Source organism: Musca domestica, unplaced genomic scaffold, assembly GCF_030504385.1.
Source record: "Musca domestica strain aabys unplaced genomic scaffold, Musca_domestica.polishedcontigs.V.1.1 35, whole genome shotgun sequence".
NCBI lineage: Eukaryota > Metazoa > Arthropoda > Insecta > Diptera > Muscidae > Musca > Musca domestica.
Genome location: NW_026712315.1, coordinates 1955709 through 1977057, shown reverse-complemented (window position 1 = coordinate 1977057; position 21349 = coordinate 1955709). Strand labels below are relative to the sequence as shown.

At 31.7% G+C, this 21349-nt stretch overlaps 1 protein-coding gene across 4 annotated transcripts in view; it reads left to right on the top strand.

Moving 5' to 3' along the window:
- The window catches only part of LOC101895370 (syndecan), a 577194-nt gene extending 560782 nt beyond the window's left edge, over nucleotides 1-16412 (top strand). For all 4 annotated transcript variants that reach the window (XM_059125753.1, XM_059125754.1, XM_059125755.1 and 1 more), the window contains 2 exons: nucleotides 7890-8069; nucleotides 11566-16412. In XM_059125753.1, coding sequence (XP_058981736.1) covers nucleotides 7890-8069; nucleotides 11566-11738 — 353 coding nt within the window. In that variant the 3' untranslated portion in view covers nucleotides 11739-16412. The remainder of the gene's footprint in view (nucleotides 1-7889; nucleotides 8070-11565) is intronic.
- The last annotated feature ends 4937 nt before the right edge of the window (nucleotides 16413-21349 follow it).

The following is a 21349-nucleotide window of genomic DNA, read 5'->3' as shown; positions in this document are numbered from 1 at the left end:
CGCACACACACACACAGGGAGGCAGGCAAACAAATACTGACACAGCTTCCAAAACAAATAACAAAGACATAAACAAACAAAAGAACAAAACGAAATAGAAGATGAAAATGTTCATAATTTTTCGTATAACAGGACTCTGAAAACAAAAAACGAAAAGAATAGAAAAGAAAAACGCCAGCAATGGCAAATGACCGAAATCAACTCTTTTCGCTGCAACGAAGAAGAATGACGAAACTATTGTCATATCAGGATGATAATGGCAACCCAAATAAATGTGCCCCTCCCCGGTTTTTTGCCCTCTCACACGCACACACATAAGTACTCCCAATCAAAAACTTTGTTGTGCCGCTGTTTTTTTTTCCTCAGCGTCATATTTTTTAGTATATCCTTAAAGGACGATAAAAATGTAGATGATAAAGTTCTTTTAAACTCAAATATGATATTTGTGGAAGCTTATATTTCATTCAAGTTTTTTTCCTTTCTTGCGAATTTCAAATCTATTGTCCAATAATTGATTTATGATATTGAATTGTTGGGTATAAATTGGCGTATGTTTTTGTGTGACAATAGCAAGGATTTTATGGGAATAGGGTGGAGAAGAAGTATACACATACATTGTAGACAAAATTGTTATACCCTCAGTCATATGGTGTATCTTTGGACCAAATCCTTTTTAGATCATTTGGAGTCGATCTAGCGATGTCCGTCCATCTATCTGGCTGGTGGGCACGATAAATCTCGAAGTATCCGAATATAGTTTGGTCCAAACTTGTTACACCGTAATATTATTATCAAACTTAGATCGAGTTCGGAAATGGGCAATATCGGTTCACTCCTTCTGGTACCTCCCACAAAAAAGTTCGAAATTTTCCAAAAAAAAAAAAATATTGCACAGAAAGAGAAAGGATAATCCAATTTTGCTCCAACTCAGCAAATTCTAGTATTTGCATCAGTGCTAGGTCAGGTGCAGGATAACTTTAACTGGCACAAGATCAGCAGTTAGAGACGGAAAGGACCTCTCGGAACCCTTCAATACCGAACGAGGGTTCAGACAAGGTGACAGCCTCTCGTGTGACCTATTTAACATCCTACTGGAAAAGGTCATACGAGATGCAAAGGTGAACAGAAATGGCACTCTGCACACCAAACAACACATGTTGCTCGCCTACGCCGATGACATCGACATAATGGGTCGAACATTGAGACCGGTAACAGCCACCTTTGAATAAACTGAAAAGGAGTCTGCCAAAATGGGTCTGGCAGTAAATGGCGAGAAGACCAATCAACGCGCAAGACGTCCAGTAGACTCGGACCAACTGTGGAACTTGAAAACTACAGCTTTGAGGTAGTCAGTGACTTTATCTACCTCGGTACCGCCATAAATAAAAAAATGACATCAGTTTTGAGATTCGGAGAAGGATAGTGTTGGCCAATAGATGCTACTATGGTCTATGTAAGCAGTTCAGAAAAAAGGCCACATCTCGCCAGACCAAACTCACACTCTACAAGACACTGATACTACCCGTGCTGCTGTATGGATCTGAAGCATGGATACTTGCGCAAGCAAATGACGCAGCGCTTGGAGTGTTTGAGAGAAAAATTCTCCGAAAGATCTACCGGCCGATCTGCATCGACGGTGAATATCGCGTCGAATGAACCACGAGCTATACCATCTATACTCGGACATCGACATAGTCAGACGTATCGAGCTGCAGCGACTACGGTGGCTAGGTCATGTAGTGCGAATGGATGAGGATGCCCCAGCTCATAAGGTATATAAGAGCGAGCCTACTGATGGTTCACGCAGAAGGGGAAGGCCAAGAATTAGATGGAAAGACCAAGTAGAAGACAATATATCGGGAACGTGGTCTTTCAAATTGGAAAAACTGCGCACAAGACCGACGCGCCTGGAAATCTTTTCTAAACTCGGCTTATAGAACAAATGTTCTGTCTCGAGCCAGCTAAACAAAACAAACTAGGTCAGGTGGACATATTCGGTCCTTCTGGAGTGAAGATGGGATACATCGGCCCACTCCTTCTAGTACCTCCCCCACAAAGGTTTAACATTTAAAATAAAAGGTTTAACATTTAAGATATGTTATAAAGATGGTAGAGATCGGACCATTTCTTCTGGTACCTCCCCCACAAAGGGTAAAATTTGTGAATAGCCAAAACAACCATAAAATCTGAAACAAGAATACGGTTCTCCTCATATTTCACACATCCCATTATTTCTTCTAACAGGAGACCTACTGCGAAAACGGAATGCATCGGTCCCCTCCTTCTGCTATCTCCCACCCCCCCCCCCCCCCCAAAAAAAAAGGGTCAAATTTCTGAATACCCATAAAGCTCACAAAACTCGACTCGATTCCATTCAGACTTGGCACATCTTAATATTTCTATCAACACAAGATCGGTTACAAAGATGATAGAGATCGGACCAATTCTTTCTGGTAACTCCTCCACATAAGGTCAAAGTTTTGAATAACCAAAATGATTATAAAATCAGAAATAATCGTCCGGTTCTCTTCATATTTCACATAACCCATTATTTTCTTTAGCATAAGATCTGCAGTGGATATGGGATATATCGGCGCACTAATTATGGTACTTCCCCCCCAGAGAATTCAACATTTTGAAAAACAAAACGCGAAATAAGCATCCAACTCTCTCCAAATTTCACACATCCAAACATTTTTGCTAACGCAAAATCTCGATAGATATCTGGCAACCCGTTCTGGTACCTCAACCACAACAAGGTCACAATTTCCAATACTATCTGTCATAACTTGCGAACCTCTATACAACTTGCTATATCTAGACCAGAAGTCTGATATGAATATGTAAAAAATCGAATTGGACAAAATTAGCCAACTGCTTAAGAACCTCCCCCCAAAAAGGGTCAAGAGATAGAACAATCATAACCCAAGGCTGGAGGTATACATCTGTCGGCAAAGCCGACTTTACTATTCAACTTGTTAATTTCGTTTTTGGTTCTTCCTATTTGGGGTCATAATCTGGAACAATTCTACGTCCCCTCTTCATTATATTTCGAGGAGGTTATATTAAGTTTGTCAATCCGTTTGTAACACCTCGAAATATACATTTTAGACCCCACACAATATATTCCTGATCATCATAAAATTCTATGTCGATTTAGCGATGTTCGTCCCTCCGTCTGTGGAAATAACTCTAGCTTCTGAATGAAGTGAAGAAGGTTGATGGAATTTTACCCAGATGTGTGTTGGATCTGCAGGACTTTTGCTGTTGAAAATGAGCTACATAGGTCCATGTTTTTTAGTATAGTCGCCATATTACTGTACCTCCAGATATTCGGTATTTTAGATGTTTAAGTCACAATTTTAACTCAAATTTATTGAAAATCGATAGCAAATGCTCCAATTATGTAAGAAACGTCCTTGCATAGAACTGTCAATACAGGGTGAGATAAAAAAAACTACAACAAAGTAAAACGCCATAATTTTTACATTTCTTTTAAATTTTATTGAATGAAAGCAAAATATATCGGAAATAGCATCAACTTTTAAAATAAGTTTAGATTCGTTCGAATCGGTCACCTTTGGCACGAATTATGGCCTTCAAAAGGCCAATGAAACCGTCACACGCTGTCAGAATGTTGCTCTACGGTATTTTGGTCCATTCCCGGCAAAGCGCTTGCTTTACGTGATCGACACTTTGGTATCTTGTTAGTGTCAACCTTGCTTTCCAAAATACTTCAGACACAATAGTCCAACGGATTGGTATCCGGAGATTTTGGTGGCCATTGTGCGCTGGAAATGAAACGAGGAACCTCATTTTGTAACCATTCTTGGGTGGTGCGTGCTGAGCGCAATGTTTCTGAAGCCTGTTGGAATGTCCAAGGTATGCGGCCAAAATGTTTGCGTGCCCAAGGCTTTAATACACCCTCAAGAATATTTTCGCGTTAACATTCGGCATTCATTCTGACGCATTGGGCATTTATTATTAATAAGAGCGGAGAGTGACCATCGGCTGTTATGACGGCCCACCGAAGGTGACCTCTTTGGCAAGTAAACACCATCATTTTTATACCCTCCACCATACAATGGAGGGTATATTCATTTTGTCATTCCGTTTGTAACTCCTCGAAATACTCATGTCAGATCCAACAAAGTATACATATTCTTGATCAGCGCAAAATTCTAAGACGATTTAGCCATTTCCGTCCGTCTGTCTGTCTGTTGTAATCACGCTCATCTTTCGAACGAATTGAGATAGAAGGCTAAAATTTTGCATACATGTATATTTTGCCAGTAGGCAGGTTATGTTCGTAAATGGGTCATGTAGGTCCACGTTATCATATAGCCCCCATATAACGGTACCTCCCGATATTCGGTATTTTTATAATTTTAGCGACATTATTCACCGGAATTGTTTCAAATTTGGCATTTGAAGATCGTAATGGTTACTACAGCCCAAGACAGAAAATTGACTGTGCAGGTCTTCGTATAGTCCCATATAACCGTGCCTCCCTATATTCGGTATTTTGATGATTTTAGCGACATTATTCAACGGAATTGTTTTAAATTTGGTGTTTAAAGTTCGTAATGAATACCACAGCCTAAGGCAGAAAATTGTCTACGCAGGTCCACGTCTTCGTATAGCCACCATATAACGATACCTCCCGATATTCGGTATTTTGATGATTTTAGCAAGATTCTTCACCGGAACTGTTTCGAATTTGGGATTTGAAGTTCGCAATGAATACTAAATCCTAAGACAGAAAATTGTTTGTACAGGTCCACGCCTTCGTATAGCCACCATATAACGGTACCTCCCGATAATCGGTATTTTGATGACTGTAGCTACATTATTCAATTTTTCATTATCCGATTTTTTCTAAGTTTCGCATTTGAATATTGTAATGGCTTATACAAAAAATTACCTATGCAGGTCGTCGTACTGACCCTAATATAACGGCTACATTCGGTATTTCTAAGATTTTAACGGATTTTATTGTTTTTGAGTATTGCTAAATTCGTTCCAAATGGTGGAACGGCCCAGCCGAACTTACAGCTTTTTTACTTGTGTTTGTTTACAAACTGCTGCACAACGAACGTTTTCTCCTCGGAGATACCCAAATTCGGCAGTTCACCACTTTCGGCCAAGGAATGCAACTCTTTAGCTCTTTTGAGTCTATTTTCTTTCTGTTGCGATGTCAGTTCTTGCACTTTTCGAAATTTCAATGGTTTTACCCCGAGCTCATTTGACAATATTTGCCGAATGGGATATTGCGATATGTTCAGCTCACGAGCCATTTTTCGGCCACTGCGACGCAGGTTTCGATCAAGTCGCTTTTTTATTTTTCGAACCATTTCTGCTGATGTTGCTGTTTTATTCCGTTCACGGTAATGAACGATGGTACGAGACACAAAAGATGTATTCACATTCAAATGCTCGAATGCTCTAACGATAGCCACTTGTGGTTCGACAGCCAAATATAAAGAAATCACACTATCACGCTTGAATTCCATTACGACTAACTTTTTTTCTGGAAAATTCTCACCAAAATGCTTTTGTACGCTTGTTAACAATATAATGAGCTGTCACTGGAATAATTTTAACAGCTGTGGGATGAGTGGTGATTAGAAATGACAGCAGTCTGATGCTGGTTGCAGTTTTTGGCATTTTCATTTAATTTCCTTTTTTTTTTTGACCCTTGTAATGGAACAAGTCTATTTCATCTCTTCATAGAAAAATTACATTTCCATCTTTACTTCAAGTTACATTTTCCCAGAAATTATACAATATCTCTCCTATAAATCTTTTTCCCCTTTTCAAACAATCCTTTGTGACCACCTAAAGTCTTCTCGTTACAGTAACGATTTCTGAGAACCACTTCTGTTTTGTTTACCATTTTTCAATTCAATATGCCAATAATAAATATATTTTTCAATTTTCCAATCCAAGTGTTTATGTGTAACTGATTTCTTATATCATTCACACAGACACACACCCATACATATTGTATTTTGTAAGCTATAAATATGCTTTCAAATACAGTCTTCTTCTTCTTTTTCTTTGCCTTACAATTTTTGTCCTGATGGATTCAATTTTATTTGTCGAAGCAGCTTTTCCATTTTCTTCGGTTCCCGGAATTTCTTTACGTCGGTTTGTCATTCAATTCCATGGAAATTTATTACAATTTATTTATTTCTTTTGCCCCTCCCGAAGAGAATTTTTTACACCAGGAATTTATTTTACAAAAGTAAAGTTGGTAACGGAAAGGGGTGCATAAATTCCAAGAAGAGGAGACAAACAATCTGCAGGACTGGATTTGTAGGAGTGTGGTGTAGTTAGCAATAAGTGTTTATTTCTTGAGATTTTTTTTTTTTTTTTTGGTTACGATCTTTCTAGGAATTCTGGCTATGCTTGTGTTTCGTTTCAGAAAGACAGAGAGAGAGAAGAGTAAATATTTCGAAATCCATTTTTTTACAACCAAGTGTCCATTCTTTCGGATAACAATTACAAAATTAAAAAAAATATATATCTGTTGATCGAGACTTATCCTTGGTGGTTATAAGGTAAATTAATAATAAAACAAGTAAACTAGTATAAGTCGGTTCTGCCGACAGATGTAAACCCTCAGCCAATGTTCGAATATTTAAATAAATTTTGACATCAGTTGTAATTATTCAGACTTTGGCCCTCTATAGATAATTGTCTTCCAGGGGTTGAAGTACTCAAAAGCAACTCCTGGTGTGGATTTTCATAAAATTCCATTGAAAAATAATCCTGAAATCATCAAAATACCGAACATCGGGGGTTACTGTTATATGGAGCCATACGATATCGCGGACCTATATGGAAAACTCTCTACCAGGGGATAAAGTACTCACAAGGAACTCCTTGTGTGGATTTTCAGATAATTCCATTGAAATATATGGCTAAAATCATCAAAATACTGAATATCGGGAGGTGCCGTTATATGGGAAACCTATAGAGACCTATAGAGACAATTCTTTTTCAGGGAGTAAAGTACTCTCAAAGAACTCTATGTATGGTAGAAGGAATAAAAATTTTAGGTACAAAATTGGAAAAAGCCCTAACATGTTGTGTAAACTGAACAATAGTTATTTTTAGTATTTTTTGTAGCATACTTTTAGGTGATCCATACATATTTCCAAATAAAAGGAAACTTTTTCGGATTATAAAGATTTTTCTTTGGTTTTGTACAGTTTTTGCTTAACATTTGCTGGAAGCGTTGTAAAAATATGTCAAATAGTTTTTAATATACAATGTGAAAAGGTCACCTCATATATGACTCTAACAGTAGCTGATTAATACATTTCATTCATTCATACATAAAAATTGATATATGAACAATCTGCAATATATATTTAGTAAACAACAAATCTCTACAACTAAGTTCGTTCGAACGCTTGTTTGTGTAGCATGATTATATTATCATAATTTATTTATTTATTTATATATGCTTGTTGATGTGTGCGTGTTTTGGGTAAATTAATTTCTGCTTTGATTTACATGGGCGAACATGTAAATTTTTTATATTCTATTGTTCTATTTTTATATTTTCCATTGTTTTTTTATTTTGCATACATATTTTCTTTGTAATTTTCCATGTACATTTTTATCCCACCCCGCCGCCAAAAACCACCCGCATTTCCTAATGTCCATACTAATTGTATGTGTTCTGTTGTATTGTATACTGACTCAATAGTAGCCATTGAATTGAAATCTAAAAAAATGTATTTTATTTTTATAAAAAAAAAAAATAATAATTAATTTTTTTCTATTCTCTTTCTCTGTCTTTTCTTCGTTGTATTTGCTTTTTTTTTTGCTCTTGACATTGGTCATTCGTCTTCGCCTTGGCCGTTCTACTCATACAGCTGGTGGCATCAATACCCAAGGAGGCACCAACATCCACGATTTGGATACGAACAGCATCAATAGTCTGCAACCGGAGACTAAAGTAATCGAACAGACAACCGGCAACGAGGTTCTAATCATGAATGCCAACGATGACGACAGAACGGCGAGCTTCTTCGCCCAACCTGGAATTTTGGCGGGTATGTATGAATTTTGTCAATTAATAATAGTTTTTTATGGCTTATTTATTAACCCTATAAATCACAAAGAGAGTGCGAAATTTTATTGTGAAAATCTTAAGAAGTGTTGAGTTAAACCGGTAATTTTTTTTAACAACTCACCATAATAATGAACTTCAAACACAAATAATAAGTGATGGCCAATTTATATCGACTCACATGGAGCATAGAATGGAACATGTCACATCTTTGAAAATTGTTCAATTGTTCAAAATTTCGCCAAATGGGTTTTATGACCTTCCTATGAATCTAAAAAATCTCGGCGACTAACGTTGTGTTCACCTTGCTCTTTCTTCATTAGTTGTCCATGTATAAGAAATTGGCACGAGGTCTATAAGAACTAAACCGAAATTCACTGCAAAGAATCCACATATGTATGTATGTACGTGTGATTTTAATCGACTATTGTTGACATGCCAAGAATTTAAATTTATATGTCAAACAAACATTTGCTTAGTTTGTCCAAACATTCAAATGATTTCATGCAGAATTGAGATATCTGTACTCTGTTGTTCTCATTTTTTCCATAAATGAGTATTGTGTGTGTGTGTGTTACTCGCAGAATAGTGCTGCTAATGTGGCAATTTTTCGTAATTTTGACGATTTCTTTATTTTATTACAATCAAACTGCTACAAATATGGTAAAATAAATAATAAAATGATAATAATAAATAATAATAATCACAATAATAATAATTATAATCATAATAACAATAATAATAATTATAATAATAATAATAATAATAAAAACAATAATAATAATAATAATAAATAACTAGTTGTCTGGCGGTTCTGCCGACAGATGTATACCCTCAGCCACTGTTCGTTGATTTAAATATATTTTGACTTGGACCCTTTTTTAGGGGAGGTTTCAAAGGAGTGGGTTAATTTTGTCCATTTTGTATCTGACCTAAGTCTGATATAAATGTACCAGATTTGGTCTACTTCTTTCACATTCGCATGAGAAATGTAATATACTTTGAAAAATTAAGAAATGTGCGATAAAGTGGACCGAAGTCTTCCACTTCATCTAATACTGAAAACAAACATTATGATGGACATCTAACATTTATTTGCAACAGAGATGGGCATAGTGCACTGTATTTTTAGTGCACTAATAATTTCACTATCACTGTTTATTTAGTGGTAGTGCAATTTTTAATTCCACTACCACTAAAGGGTTATTGGTAGTGAAAAATAAATTGCACTACCACTAACCCTTTAGTGATATTTAAAAAAATACCGCACTACCACTAAATTTTAGTGGTAGTGAAATTTCAATAGCACTACCACTAAATTTAGTGGTATTTAATAAAACTTGCACTAAATTAGTGGTATTTCATAAAAAATAGCACTAAATTAGTGCTATTTAGAAAAGTAATCAAATTTTATGAATATGTACTATATATTCTGGATTGTTGTTCCCTACTCACTTCAATAAACTTCGTTATAGCTGGTATAATACTTATATACATAGTGCTTTTTTTGGCTTCGCTAAAATTTAGTGGTAGTGCAATTTTTTTTGAAAAATCACTAAATTTAGTGGTAGTGCTATTAAAATTTCACTACCACTAAAATTTAGTGGTAGTGCAATTTTTTTTTAAATATCACTAAAGGGTTAGTGGTACTGCAATTTATTTTTCACTACCTCTAACCCTTTAGTGGTAGTGGAATTAAAAATTGCACTACCACTAAATATTTAATTCTTAGTGCACTAAAAATTTAGTGCATATGCCCAACCCTGATTTGCAATTATATGCGAGGAATTATCCGAATTAAAACAAGTAAAAAATTTGTACCATCAATTGGTACAAATTTGGCAATTTTCAAAAAATTAAAATCCATTAAAAATTCTGTTAAAATCTTAAAAATACCGAATGTAGCCGTTACATTAGGGTCTACACAACGACGTGGACCTGCACACACAATTTTCTGCATTGTTACCAGAAATCACTCTAGCTTCCGAACGAAATGAAGTAAGTTCATAAAAATTTACTCAAATGTGTATTATGTCTGCAGTACTTTTGGTATTGAAAATGGACCATATAGGTCCACATCTTCGTATAGCCCCCATAAAACGGTACCTCCCTATACTCGGTATTTTGATGATTTTAGCGACATTATCAACCGGAATTGTTTAAAATTTGGTATTTAGATTCCGTAATGGGAACTACAGTCTGTGACAGAAAATTGTCTATGCAGGTCCAGGTCTTCTTATAGGCCCCATATACCAGTACCTTCCTATATTCGGTATTTTGATGAGTTTAGGTACAATACCCACCGAAATTGAGTAAAATGTCGTATTTGAACTTCGTAATGGAGGCTACAGCCTATGACAGAAACTTGTCTATGCCGATATAACGGTACCTCCCTGTATACGATATTTCGTTGATTTTAGCTACATTATTCACCGTTTATTTCACGTTTCGAATTTAAATTTTGGTAATGACTTATGGCAAACAATGCTTACGTAGGTCCACGTCGTATAGACACCAATATAACGGCTATTGTCAATTTTTTTTAAAAATTTAAACAGAATTTTTTAAGGATTTTATTTGAAAATTCCAAATGTATTCAAAGTTCAGCCCGGCCGAACTACTTTTTAACATGTTACTTGTTTAATTTAAATCAGAAAATTCGCATGATTGTAAATATTGTACAATAATATTATTTTTCTAAAGATATTTAAAATTATTTTAAAAATGATAAATTATTAATTTATCAGACTATCAGAATTTTATAATTATCAGAATTTTTCCAACTATTGGAACTATACCTTATTATTTCATTCTTTCAATATAATAATTTGAATTTCATCATTATTACGATTTACGTTCCATTCCTTTAGGACATTTTTATGACCTCAAAATACTTAATTCCATGGTACATTCGAAATGTAAAAGTGCTTGAAGCTAATCTTTTGTTTAATAGCGAAATAAAACATTTTAGCGTTTTTACCCCCTCAAGGCGTTGACAACACTGCTGACTTTGATCTTGTGTGCGTGCCGTTGCTAAAATAAAATAATAATTAGCTGTGTGACTTAATTTTTGGACGATATTTTATGAGTCACACTTTTTTTAGTATGGAGACTGGCAATTTCCAAACAAATCTCAGTCGATGAGAGTTCAGATGCCAAATATGAACTCCATGACGGATGTTGTTTGACCACATTGGAAGGGAAAAACACACACACACACACTCTCTGTGTGCATTAGTGAATGAGCGAGCGCAAGTGAGGGAGGGAGAGTAATCGTAGTAGGTCTCTGTATGTTTTCAACTTGATGAGCATTACTTGCTCAGTTAAGTTTGATCGAAGTAAGACGAAAGATTACGAAGTAACCACAGCTAGAGTGACTTGAAATATAGACCAAATGTGTATGGAAGAAGATGATTAATGATTTCGTATTTATTTTTAAAATTCAATAATTTAATTGTGCTTTTTTGTTTCTCTTGCAGCGGTTATTGGCGGAGCTGTTGTGGGTCTATTGTGCGCCATTCTGGTGGTCATGTTCATTGTCTATCGCATGAGAAAAAAGGATGAAGGTTCCTATGCCCTGGATGAGCCAAAACGATCACCTGCTATGAATTCCTATGCGAAAAATGCAACAAATCGAGAATTTTTTGCCTGAGAAAATGAAAGGCGTTTTTAAAGAAAACTAAACAACAACAAAATATAAAGAAAATAAAAACAAACCACAAACAATAACAACCTTTTTATGGAATAAAAACAATTGACAAACAGAGTGGAAAAGTAGCAGCCTAAAACAAATATAAACATCACCTTTATTTATATTAAAAAAAAAACAAATGAACAACTACAACAACAACTGATAAATAGGCATTTTTTTTATAAAAGTACTGCAAACTTGAATTGAAAAGAAAAACACACACATAAAACTCAAACCATTCAACTCCACTGAAAAAAAATGCAAAAATTTGTTTTTTTGATTCAAAATTCCATGAAAAACAACAACAAATTCCATTGGAATCTGGCAATTTATTCACGAAACAAAGTCTAATTACACTACAAACAAACAACAACCAATACATATGTAATTGTAAACAATAATTATTCTTAAAAAAAATAATATTAATCATTTTTCCACTTTTTAATTCTCATATAAATATTATAAAATTAATTTTTTTGTATTTTCCTTTTTTTTTAATTTTTATTAACAAAAAATTACACTCGAAAAAGAAAACTATTATAATTTTTATGGAAAGAAAAAAATAAGCGAAACAAAATATTGAAAAAAAAACTCATTAAATCAGCAACAACAAAAATATTATTTATGAAAAAAAATTGAAAAAAAAAACACAAAATTACAAATAATATTAAATAAATGTAATATTTAGTGTAATTCGTATATATATACAAAGAAGGAAAAAAAGAAGAAGAAAACAAAAACAAATCGAACATTGAAAAAAAATCAATTTCAAAACAAAAAACACAACAAAAAGTATTTTAAGCTGAAATGCGAAGAGAAACAGAAAATTATTAACAAAACAAGAAAAATTAAAGAAAAAAAAAAAATGACTATTAGTTCTTAACTTGAAACAAAAAAAAAACAAAAAAAATCAATACTAATACAATAACAAAGAACATATGATTGAAAACAAGAAACAAAAACACAAATATTTGGATGTTCTTTTTTTTCACAAACCTTTGATAATTTTTTTTTTTTCACTTGAAAAATTAGATATCGAAAAAAGGAAACAATAAAATAAAACCCATAAATCAATGAATTAGAGTAAATTTTTTCCACTAAATGTTATTTTTTTATTTTATGGAGATGGGTGATTTTTGCAAGAAACGAATTGGGAAACCAAAGTTTAAGACTTCAAATATTGCAAATATTAAGGGAATTTCAGAACTACATAAAATAGCCAGTTTGTCTTTGTCTCTCTCTGCAAACGAAAGAATTCAAATTTGATTTGAATAGAGTGGGTTCCATTTTTAACTTCTATTCACCACTCTCAAGTATACCTTTCGATATCGATATTCTGTATACCTTTCAATAAATTTTTAACCGAAATTGATTTGGTTTTGACCTTATTAAAAGAAAAATATGTTTTCAAGAAAATTTTTTAATATTTGCAAATTTTGAGTTTTGTATTCGGAGTGTATTTCTGAAAACAAAGTAATTTCAAATTTAAAACTCAAAATTTTCAAATATCCCAACAGTTTCTGGAAAACTTCTTTTTGGTTAACGAGACCAAAATAAATGAATTTTCTCCCCGTGCCGAAATTTATCATTCGAATTTGAATACGTTATGAAAAATGCTTTATTATGTGTACCTTTCGATAAATTTTAACCGAAATTGATTTGTTTTGGCCTTATTAAGAGAAAAAAGATGTTTCCGAGAAAATGTTGAGTTTTGAATATTTGGTGTATTACTGAAAAAAAAGTAATTTTAAATTCAAAACTCAAAATTTTCAAGTATCACAAAATTTTTTTAAAAACATATTTTTCTATTAATAAGACCAAAACAAATCAATTTCGGTTAAAAATTAAAAATTTGTTCTAATTTTCTCCCCGTGACGAAATGTATCATTCGAATTTGAAGTGACATCTTAAAAGAAGACCTCTAAATCGAGATTTTTTCGTCTTGTTGAGGACGACCAGAGAAGAAAATTCAAAATAGTTTGTTAGTACTTTTTTTAATTTTTATTGAATATAAAGGGGTCGCCAATTATTTTTTTAGTACTTTTAAATTTTTTCTAACATAATTCACATCAAATACTTAAATTGAGGATCCAATTTTTTTTTTCGAAATCACAAAAATGTTGAAAAATCAATTCTTTATTGTGGTTTGAGATTTTCACTACGTTTTTAATAATAAATACCAATAAAATTTCATAAAATTAAAAATATTTGAATGATTCGAGTAAATTATTTAAAAATTAAACCCCTTACCCTTCAACGGCGTTTTTGAATTTTGAATATTTTTTTTGATATGAATTGAGTTATTTTTTAGTACTTTTTATTTTTTTCTAACATGATTCACATCAAATACTTGAATTGAGGACCCAATTTTTTCTTCGAAATCACAAAAATGTGGTACAATCAATTCGTTTTTGTGGTTCGAGATTTTCACTTCCTTTAAAAAAAAGTCCCAACAAAATTTCATTAAAATAAAAAAATATTTGAATGATTCGAGTAAAATACTTAAAAATCAATCTCCTCACGCTTCAACGGAGTTTTAGAATTTTGAATATTTTTTTTTAAATTGAATTGAATATACAGGGTATATATTGAATATAAAGGTTAGACAATTAAAGAAATAAGGACTAGATAAAAAATAACTTTTTCTGACGAACCCTGTTTATTTTGTGAAAATTTTTATGAAAACTCTAAAAAAATATCTAATTCCGATAACAAATATGAAATATGAAATGATTTTAAATAAATTTTTTCTAGAAATTTCCTTGAAAAAAATGTATATCAAAATATTTCATTTTTCCCATGATCCCCAAAATGTTTTTGAAAGCAAATTCTTCTTGCAAAGCTCACAAATCTCCAAAAAAAAAAATAAATAAATAAATAATAATAGCCGAAGTAGTCCTTGACGCCAGATATATAGAAATCCATTATAAAGTTCAAGAAAACATAAACTTCTTTGTTGCAATATTTTGAAAATAAAAATCTCCCCATTTACACCCAAACACATAATCAAAACACGCCCTAACATAATCAATGCGCCTTTTTTACATTTATAATTAATTATATAATTCTTAAAGCATACCACGTCTATATAATTTCCATAATTATTAAATAAAAAACAAAAAAAAAATATTGTGTTTTTTGTGCTTTTTTCAAATAATCAAAATAATTTTTAATTTAACTTTTTCTAATTTAATACAATTAAGCTAATAATTTACAATAACAACACAGCTATATAAAAAATGGCAGCTATTATACCATCAAAAACATAACACTGGCATCTTACAGAATATTCTTCTTTTTTTGTAATTGTTATAATATTAAAAATTAATTAAATATATGTGTGGAAGATAACAAAGAAATATATATGTAATTTTTATTTTTTTTTTCTTCTTCTTTAAAAGAATTAAAAAAAAATTATGTTGTTGATTTAACAAAGAGAAAAGAAAAAAACTAAAAATAAAATAAATAAATAATAAAATATTATTTCTTATAGCCAAATATGTTTTGCTTTGTTAAAACTAATATAAAAAAATCAACAACAACAACAACCACATGAAATGCCATACTAAACAAAATAATAATCCTTACAACAGATTTAATAACTTTTTTTATATTATGTATTAAAAGAAAAACAACAACAACATTACATAAATGAATATAATTTAAGTTATGTTTAGCCATGAATTGTTTGTAAAAAAAAGAAAAACAAAATTAACCACATTTGTTGCTAAACTCCATCCAAACAATTTGTAATTTTTCCTAAACATTGTATTTGATTTTTATTATTTTTCTTTTTTTTCAAAAAGAAACTGGTCAATTATTCATATTCAATAATAAAAACCATTTTTTTTTTAAATTTTCAAAGAAGAAACACAAATAATTGACCATTATCTTCAAACATATAAACCCCTATACTACTAAAAACAACTACTCACATATAATTTTTGTATTTACTCTTCAATATATATATATATTTTTTAGTTTTATAATACCCTCATTAACCAACCAACTTTATATATACACAACTACTATGTATTTTCATTTCTTTTTTTTTTCTTATAATAAAATCAACATTTATCTTCCCGTCTTCAACAATATTCCAATGTTATTAATAATCCCCCAAAACAACAACAACAACGCCTCTGTATAATTTTCCACTAAATATATAGCAGCTACAAAACATACACCCATACATACTCCATCTTTCTGTCTCTCTCTCTCTTTATTGTAACCAGTAATTATTATTGTTTAAATTTGTAAAATTAAATTTTATTTTCTATTCTCGAAGTAATGTCATGACAACCGAATTTCAGTTGAATCCTTACTCACAATTCTTTTCTATTTCAACAATTCGAAATGCAAAGACGAAAAACAAAAACAAAACAAAAACTCAAAACAACAACCACAGTTTGTATGAATGTACTGAATAATGTTTAACAAAACAAACAGAATTGGTTTTAATTTGCAAAAAAAAAAAAATAATAAAATAATAAATATTATTATTAGAATAAAACAAAAGAAAAATAAAATCGATAAGAAAACGACGGATGGAAACTATATATAGATAAAAACTCTACAAAAAAAACAGTAAAATTTACGAATAAAATAAAAAAAATAAAAAAAAAAAAACTAAAATTCTTTTGGTGGTTTTAATTCTTAGGAGGAGGAAGGGTATAATAACAGACCTTGGACGGAAGATCGATGGAGGTTCAAAATCAACATGGACAACGTGGAAGTGTCATTTCATTCAGCTGCATTTTTTTTAATAAAGTTTGTAATACATTTCTCTTGTTATCATACAAATATATAGACTTTTTCAAATAGACGCCTCAAAGTATGCTTTAAAATTTGCTAAAATTGTCTATCTTAACTCACATCCACTAAATATAACACTATGCGAAAATATTCAAATTTTGTAATAATTGCATGAAAGTAGAGCTAAAAATAAAAGACGCGTGTACCGGTGTTTTGAACGTTCACATCGCAGGTTCCACCCTCATCCACAGTTTTCTTGATTTTTTTAATTAAGGAATCTTAAAGTCATGCCTGCCGACAGATGTATACCCGCAGTCAATGTTGGATTATTTAAATATATATTTTTATTTTTTATGATTATTCAAATGTTTGACCCTCCATGGAGTAGGTTCCACATGAATAGACCAATATTGTCCATTTCGTATCGTACCTAACTAAATATGATATAAATATTGCGAAGTGCCAGGATTGGAGTATTTCGGTTACTTCCTCCAATTTTATATGAGATATGTGATAATTTGTGGAAAATATTAAAATGTAAGTGAGGTAGGTACCATATATAGTCGACTGACGTATTCCGTTTTCATACTACATCAAATACAAATAAAAATACTGGTATGGGCAAAATTACAAGAAAATCGAACATTTACATCCAATTTTAAGCGAAATTATAAATTCAATATTCATCTCAGGTTTCTGAATGAAATATTTGGTATAGCAAGTTGTACAAAATCGCTGATGATGTTTCGCATGTTATGACTGATAAAAGTATTGACAACTGTGACCCTTTGTGGCTGAGGTACCAGAAGGGGTTCCCAGATATATGTATATCATCTTCACAACAGATTTTGGGCTAGTAAAAATGTTTGTATGTGTCAAATTTGATAAGAGTTGGATGCTTTATTCGATTTTCCTTGAGCGTTTTGATTTTTCAAAATTGTGAACCCTATGTGGGGGAGGTACCAGAAGGAGTGGTCCGATCCCTACGACCTTTATAACAGATCTGGTGTTGATGGAAATATCGAGATGTACCGAGTCTGAATGGAATCGAATGTAAATTTCGACATATTCAACCTTAACACCAGATCTTGTGTTAGTAGAAATAACGAGATATGTGAAATTTGAAGATAACCCGATGCTTAATTCGGATTTTATGATCGTTTTGGTTATTCAAAACTTTGACTCTTTGAAGAAATGGTAGGATCTCTACCACCTTTATAACATATCTTCTGTTGATGGAAACATTGATATGTGCCAAGTCTGAATCGAATCAAATTTTCATTTCTCGTTTAATGAACTTTATGGTTATTCAAAATTTTAACCCTTCTGTCGGTGAGGTACTTGGAGTTGACCGATGTCGTCCCGTTTCGCACCTGACCTAGCACTAATGCATATATTAGTATTTGCAAAGTTGGAGCAAAATCGGATTATCCTTCTTTCTGTACAGTAAAATATTTTCTTTTAATTTTATGGTGGAGGTATCAGAAGGAGATATTAGTCATCTCCGAACTCGATCTTAGTTTGATAATAATAATGCGGTGTGCCAATTTTGAATCAAATCGGATACTCCCTTCGAGTGGTATCGTGCTCACCAGCCAGCCAGACAGACGGGAGGACTAACGAATATCGCTATATCGACCACAAATGTCCTGAAACGGATATGGTCGATGAGGCACGTTTTGGCCGTATCAAATGATACATACGCTCTCTAGCTATATGGCTGAAATGTGAATAATTTTGAATAATTCTCTCCGAAAGCTGCATAGTCCAGGTCTGTTTTTCATTAGTGAATTTCATAAAAGAACAGGATATTGTTAAACAAAAATACTTTTGGATGGCTACCAAGATTGTATTGAAATATTTTTAAAGAATTTATTCGCTATATATATATATATATATATATATATATATATATATATATATATATATATATATATATCTATATATATAAATGTAAGTTGTGTTAGTTACTACGCTTATAACTCAAGATCCGCTGATCCGATTTTAACGATTCATACAAATTCGGAATTGTCTCTTTTCCGAAAAGGATAATATTCAAAAAAATCGCGTAAAAATGTGATATATTAAAATTTTAATTTTGACTTTTCAAATGTACAATAGTAATGTTTTATTTTGCATGATTTTTTTTCCATTTTGACTTACTTTTTTCTAATGTACATTTGTAGTGTTTTTTTTTTATTTTTTTTTTAATTCGAATATTAATACCAATTTATTTAATTGACTTGATTTCTTGAGAACTGAAATTGATGGCGGGTTGCATGGAAGTCAGTCAAATGATATCGAAACAACTTAACGCGGTTAGACCAATGTTAAAAGATAATTACTTTTTCAAAATCGCTAAAAAACACGATAAAAGAGATCTCATGGCAAAAATTCTCAAATCGGGAAAAATCGAAAAAAAAAATTCAATGGAAATTGACTAGATATGGAAATAATCCATCCAATGAGAACTTAAAATGCAAAATTCATTGGGACTGCAACCAGTGAAATACCGAATATGAAGAGCACTGTTATATGCGAACTATATAAAATAGTGGAGCAAATTGAAAATTTGGAAAGAAAAGGATACATTTCCTCGGAAAATTCTTCCGAAACCTTAAAAGTAACCTTAACTCCCATGAAACGTTATACGGTGACTATGCGCTATCATCAGTAGTCAGTTTGGTTGGTACATAACAATCCCAAAAAGGGGGGATCAAACGTTTTTAGGGTCCATTTTATATAGTTTAACCAAACACAAAGGGCCTCAAATATTTTGCTCTATACTTCGCAAAAGTTACCATAGAGTTTTAAATTTTTCCTAGGGGTTTCATGAATAATCAGTTGTTCAAAATATATATCAGATGTATATCAAATGTTGGTAATTTGAGATTTTAAGAAGAACAACACATTTTTTCAAATAATTATAAGAATAGGACCATGCTTTGGTATAACCCTTATATGTGAACCTATTTCTTTCATATTACAATAATCCGCCCAATGAGAACTCAAAATGCAATTCATTGGAGCAAAATGGTAGAGCGAATTGGACATTTAGGAAAAAAAAAACTTTCAAGATATCTTAAATCGCTTTTGCAGGTCACGATATATGACCCCCGGATAAGGGTACACTCCTTTTTCAAGTATAGTTTACATTTTAACCATATTTTACTCATATGCATTTTAGCAAAAGTTGGTAATTTGAGAAGAAACCATCCTCGCAAAAAATGATCACGTTTTGGTATAACCATTATATAATTTAAGCTATATTCGGGGTTTTCGACATTTTTCTTTCATTTTTCAGGCCTTTATTTGACATCTTTGTTTCTACGGGTGTAAAAAACCTCTTCTCATAATATTTTGACTTTTGGAGTAGAGTCCATCTTGGTCTTGATCACATTCATTAATTGATTTGGCTAAAAAATTGTATTTAGGCTACTCTGGGATAGAGAATCGTCTTACAGATAATTGTCCACATAGGCATTTTATTAAGTATAGTTCCCACATTAGTGTACCCGCAAATCCACATTCCTAACCAATGTTTGGTCAGAAAAAAAAATTTGGTATACTATTGAATTTTTAACTCTCAAGAGAATATTGGCTGGGAACGTAGAAGTGGGATGTACGTCTACATGCTTTGAACTCCGAAATATCAAATTGTGGCAGAAACATGAAAAAATCACGAATATTATTTTTTGGATCGTTATTGAATTATACTATGAAGAAAAATATGGACTTTATGGGTTCTCCAACACACAATTTAAATGACAAAAATAATATAATTCCTATCTTAAGGTAATGGGTGTAAAAGACCAATTATCTTTGACTATTTTGAAATCATTCAGATCAGTGTTCTATAATGCCTTAAAAAATATGCATTAAAAACTAAAAGTAGGGGCCGGCAACGCGGACCGGGCCAGCTAGTATATATATATATATATAGGATTTTTTAAACAAGTTCCTGGTTGTATGAAATTAAAAATATATATATAATTATTATTAAAATTTTAATTATTTGCGGATTACCCTCTTGCAAAATCTTCCTATATATATATATATATATATATATATATATATATATATATATATATATATATATATATATATATATATATATATATATATATAATAGATTTTTAAAATATATATAGGATCCCGTTTTTTACGGACCTCTGACCAATAAACTTGTTTAAATAATCAAGATTTCATTCCCAATATCGCCAATAATTTTGGGACATTCTTGTAATAATTTTTTTTTTTTTTAATTTTCAAGAATTAGCTTATCGCGACAAGCGCCACGATTTTTTTTTTTTTTTTGAAATTTCTTAAGAACAAATTGGGTTGTTTTAAAGAACAGTTTTTTAGGACATCCTTAAAAAATATTACTTTTTTGGAATATCTTTGAGGGCCTCTTTACGGAAGTCGTAGATTATTTTAAGTTTTCTTTTTTTAAGATTTCACTCCAAAAATGAAGGATTTGTCTAAAACTTCTTTACTAGCAAAAATAGTTAATTTTTGTATGACTTTTAATAAAAAAAGTACATCTTTTTTAATTATCAAAGACTTTGGTTGGAATTTTTCAAAATCTACTTACCAATATCAAGAAATTTTTGAAAAAAAAATTAATTTGCAACTAAAGATTTTTCTGAACAAAATTACACCACAATTATTACATATTATTGTGTTGTTGTTAAACTCTTTAAGGAATTTCTTCATAAAAAATGAATATTGTTCATAAAATAATCGTGACAAAATCATTGATAAGTCTTTTTTAACAAAATTTTTTAAAAGTTCACTGCTTGAAATCATGGATTTTG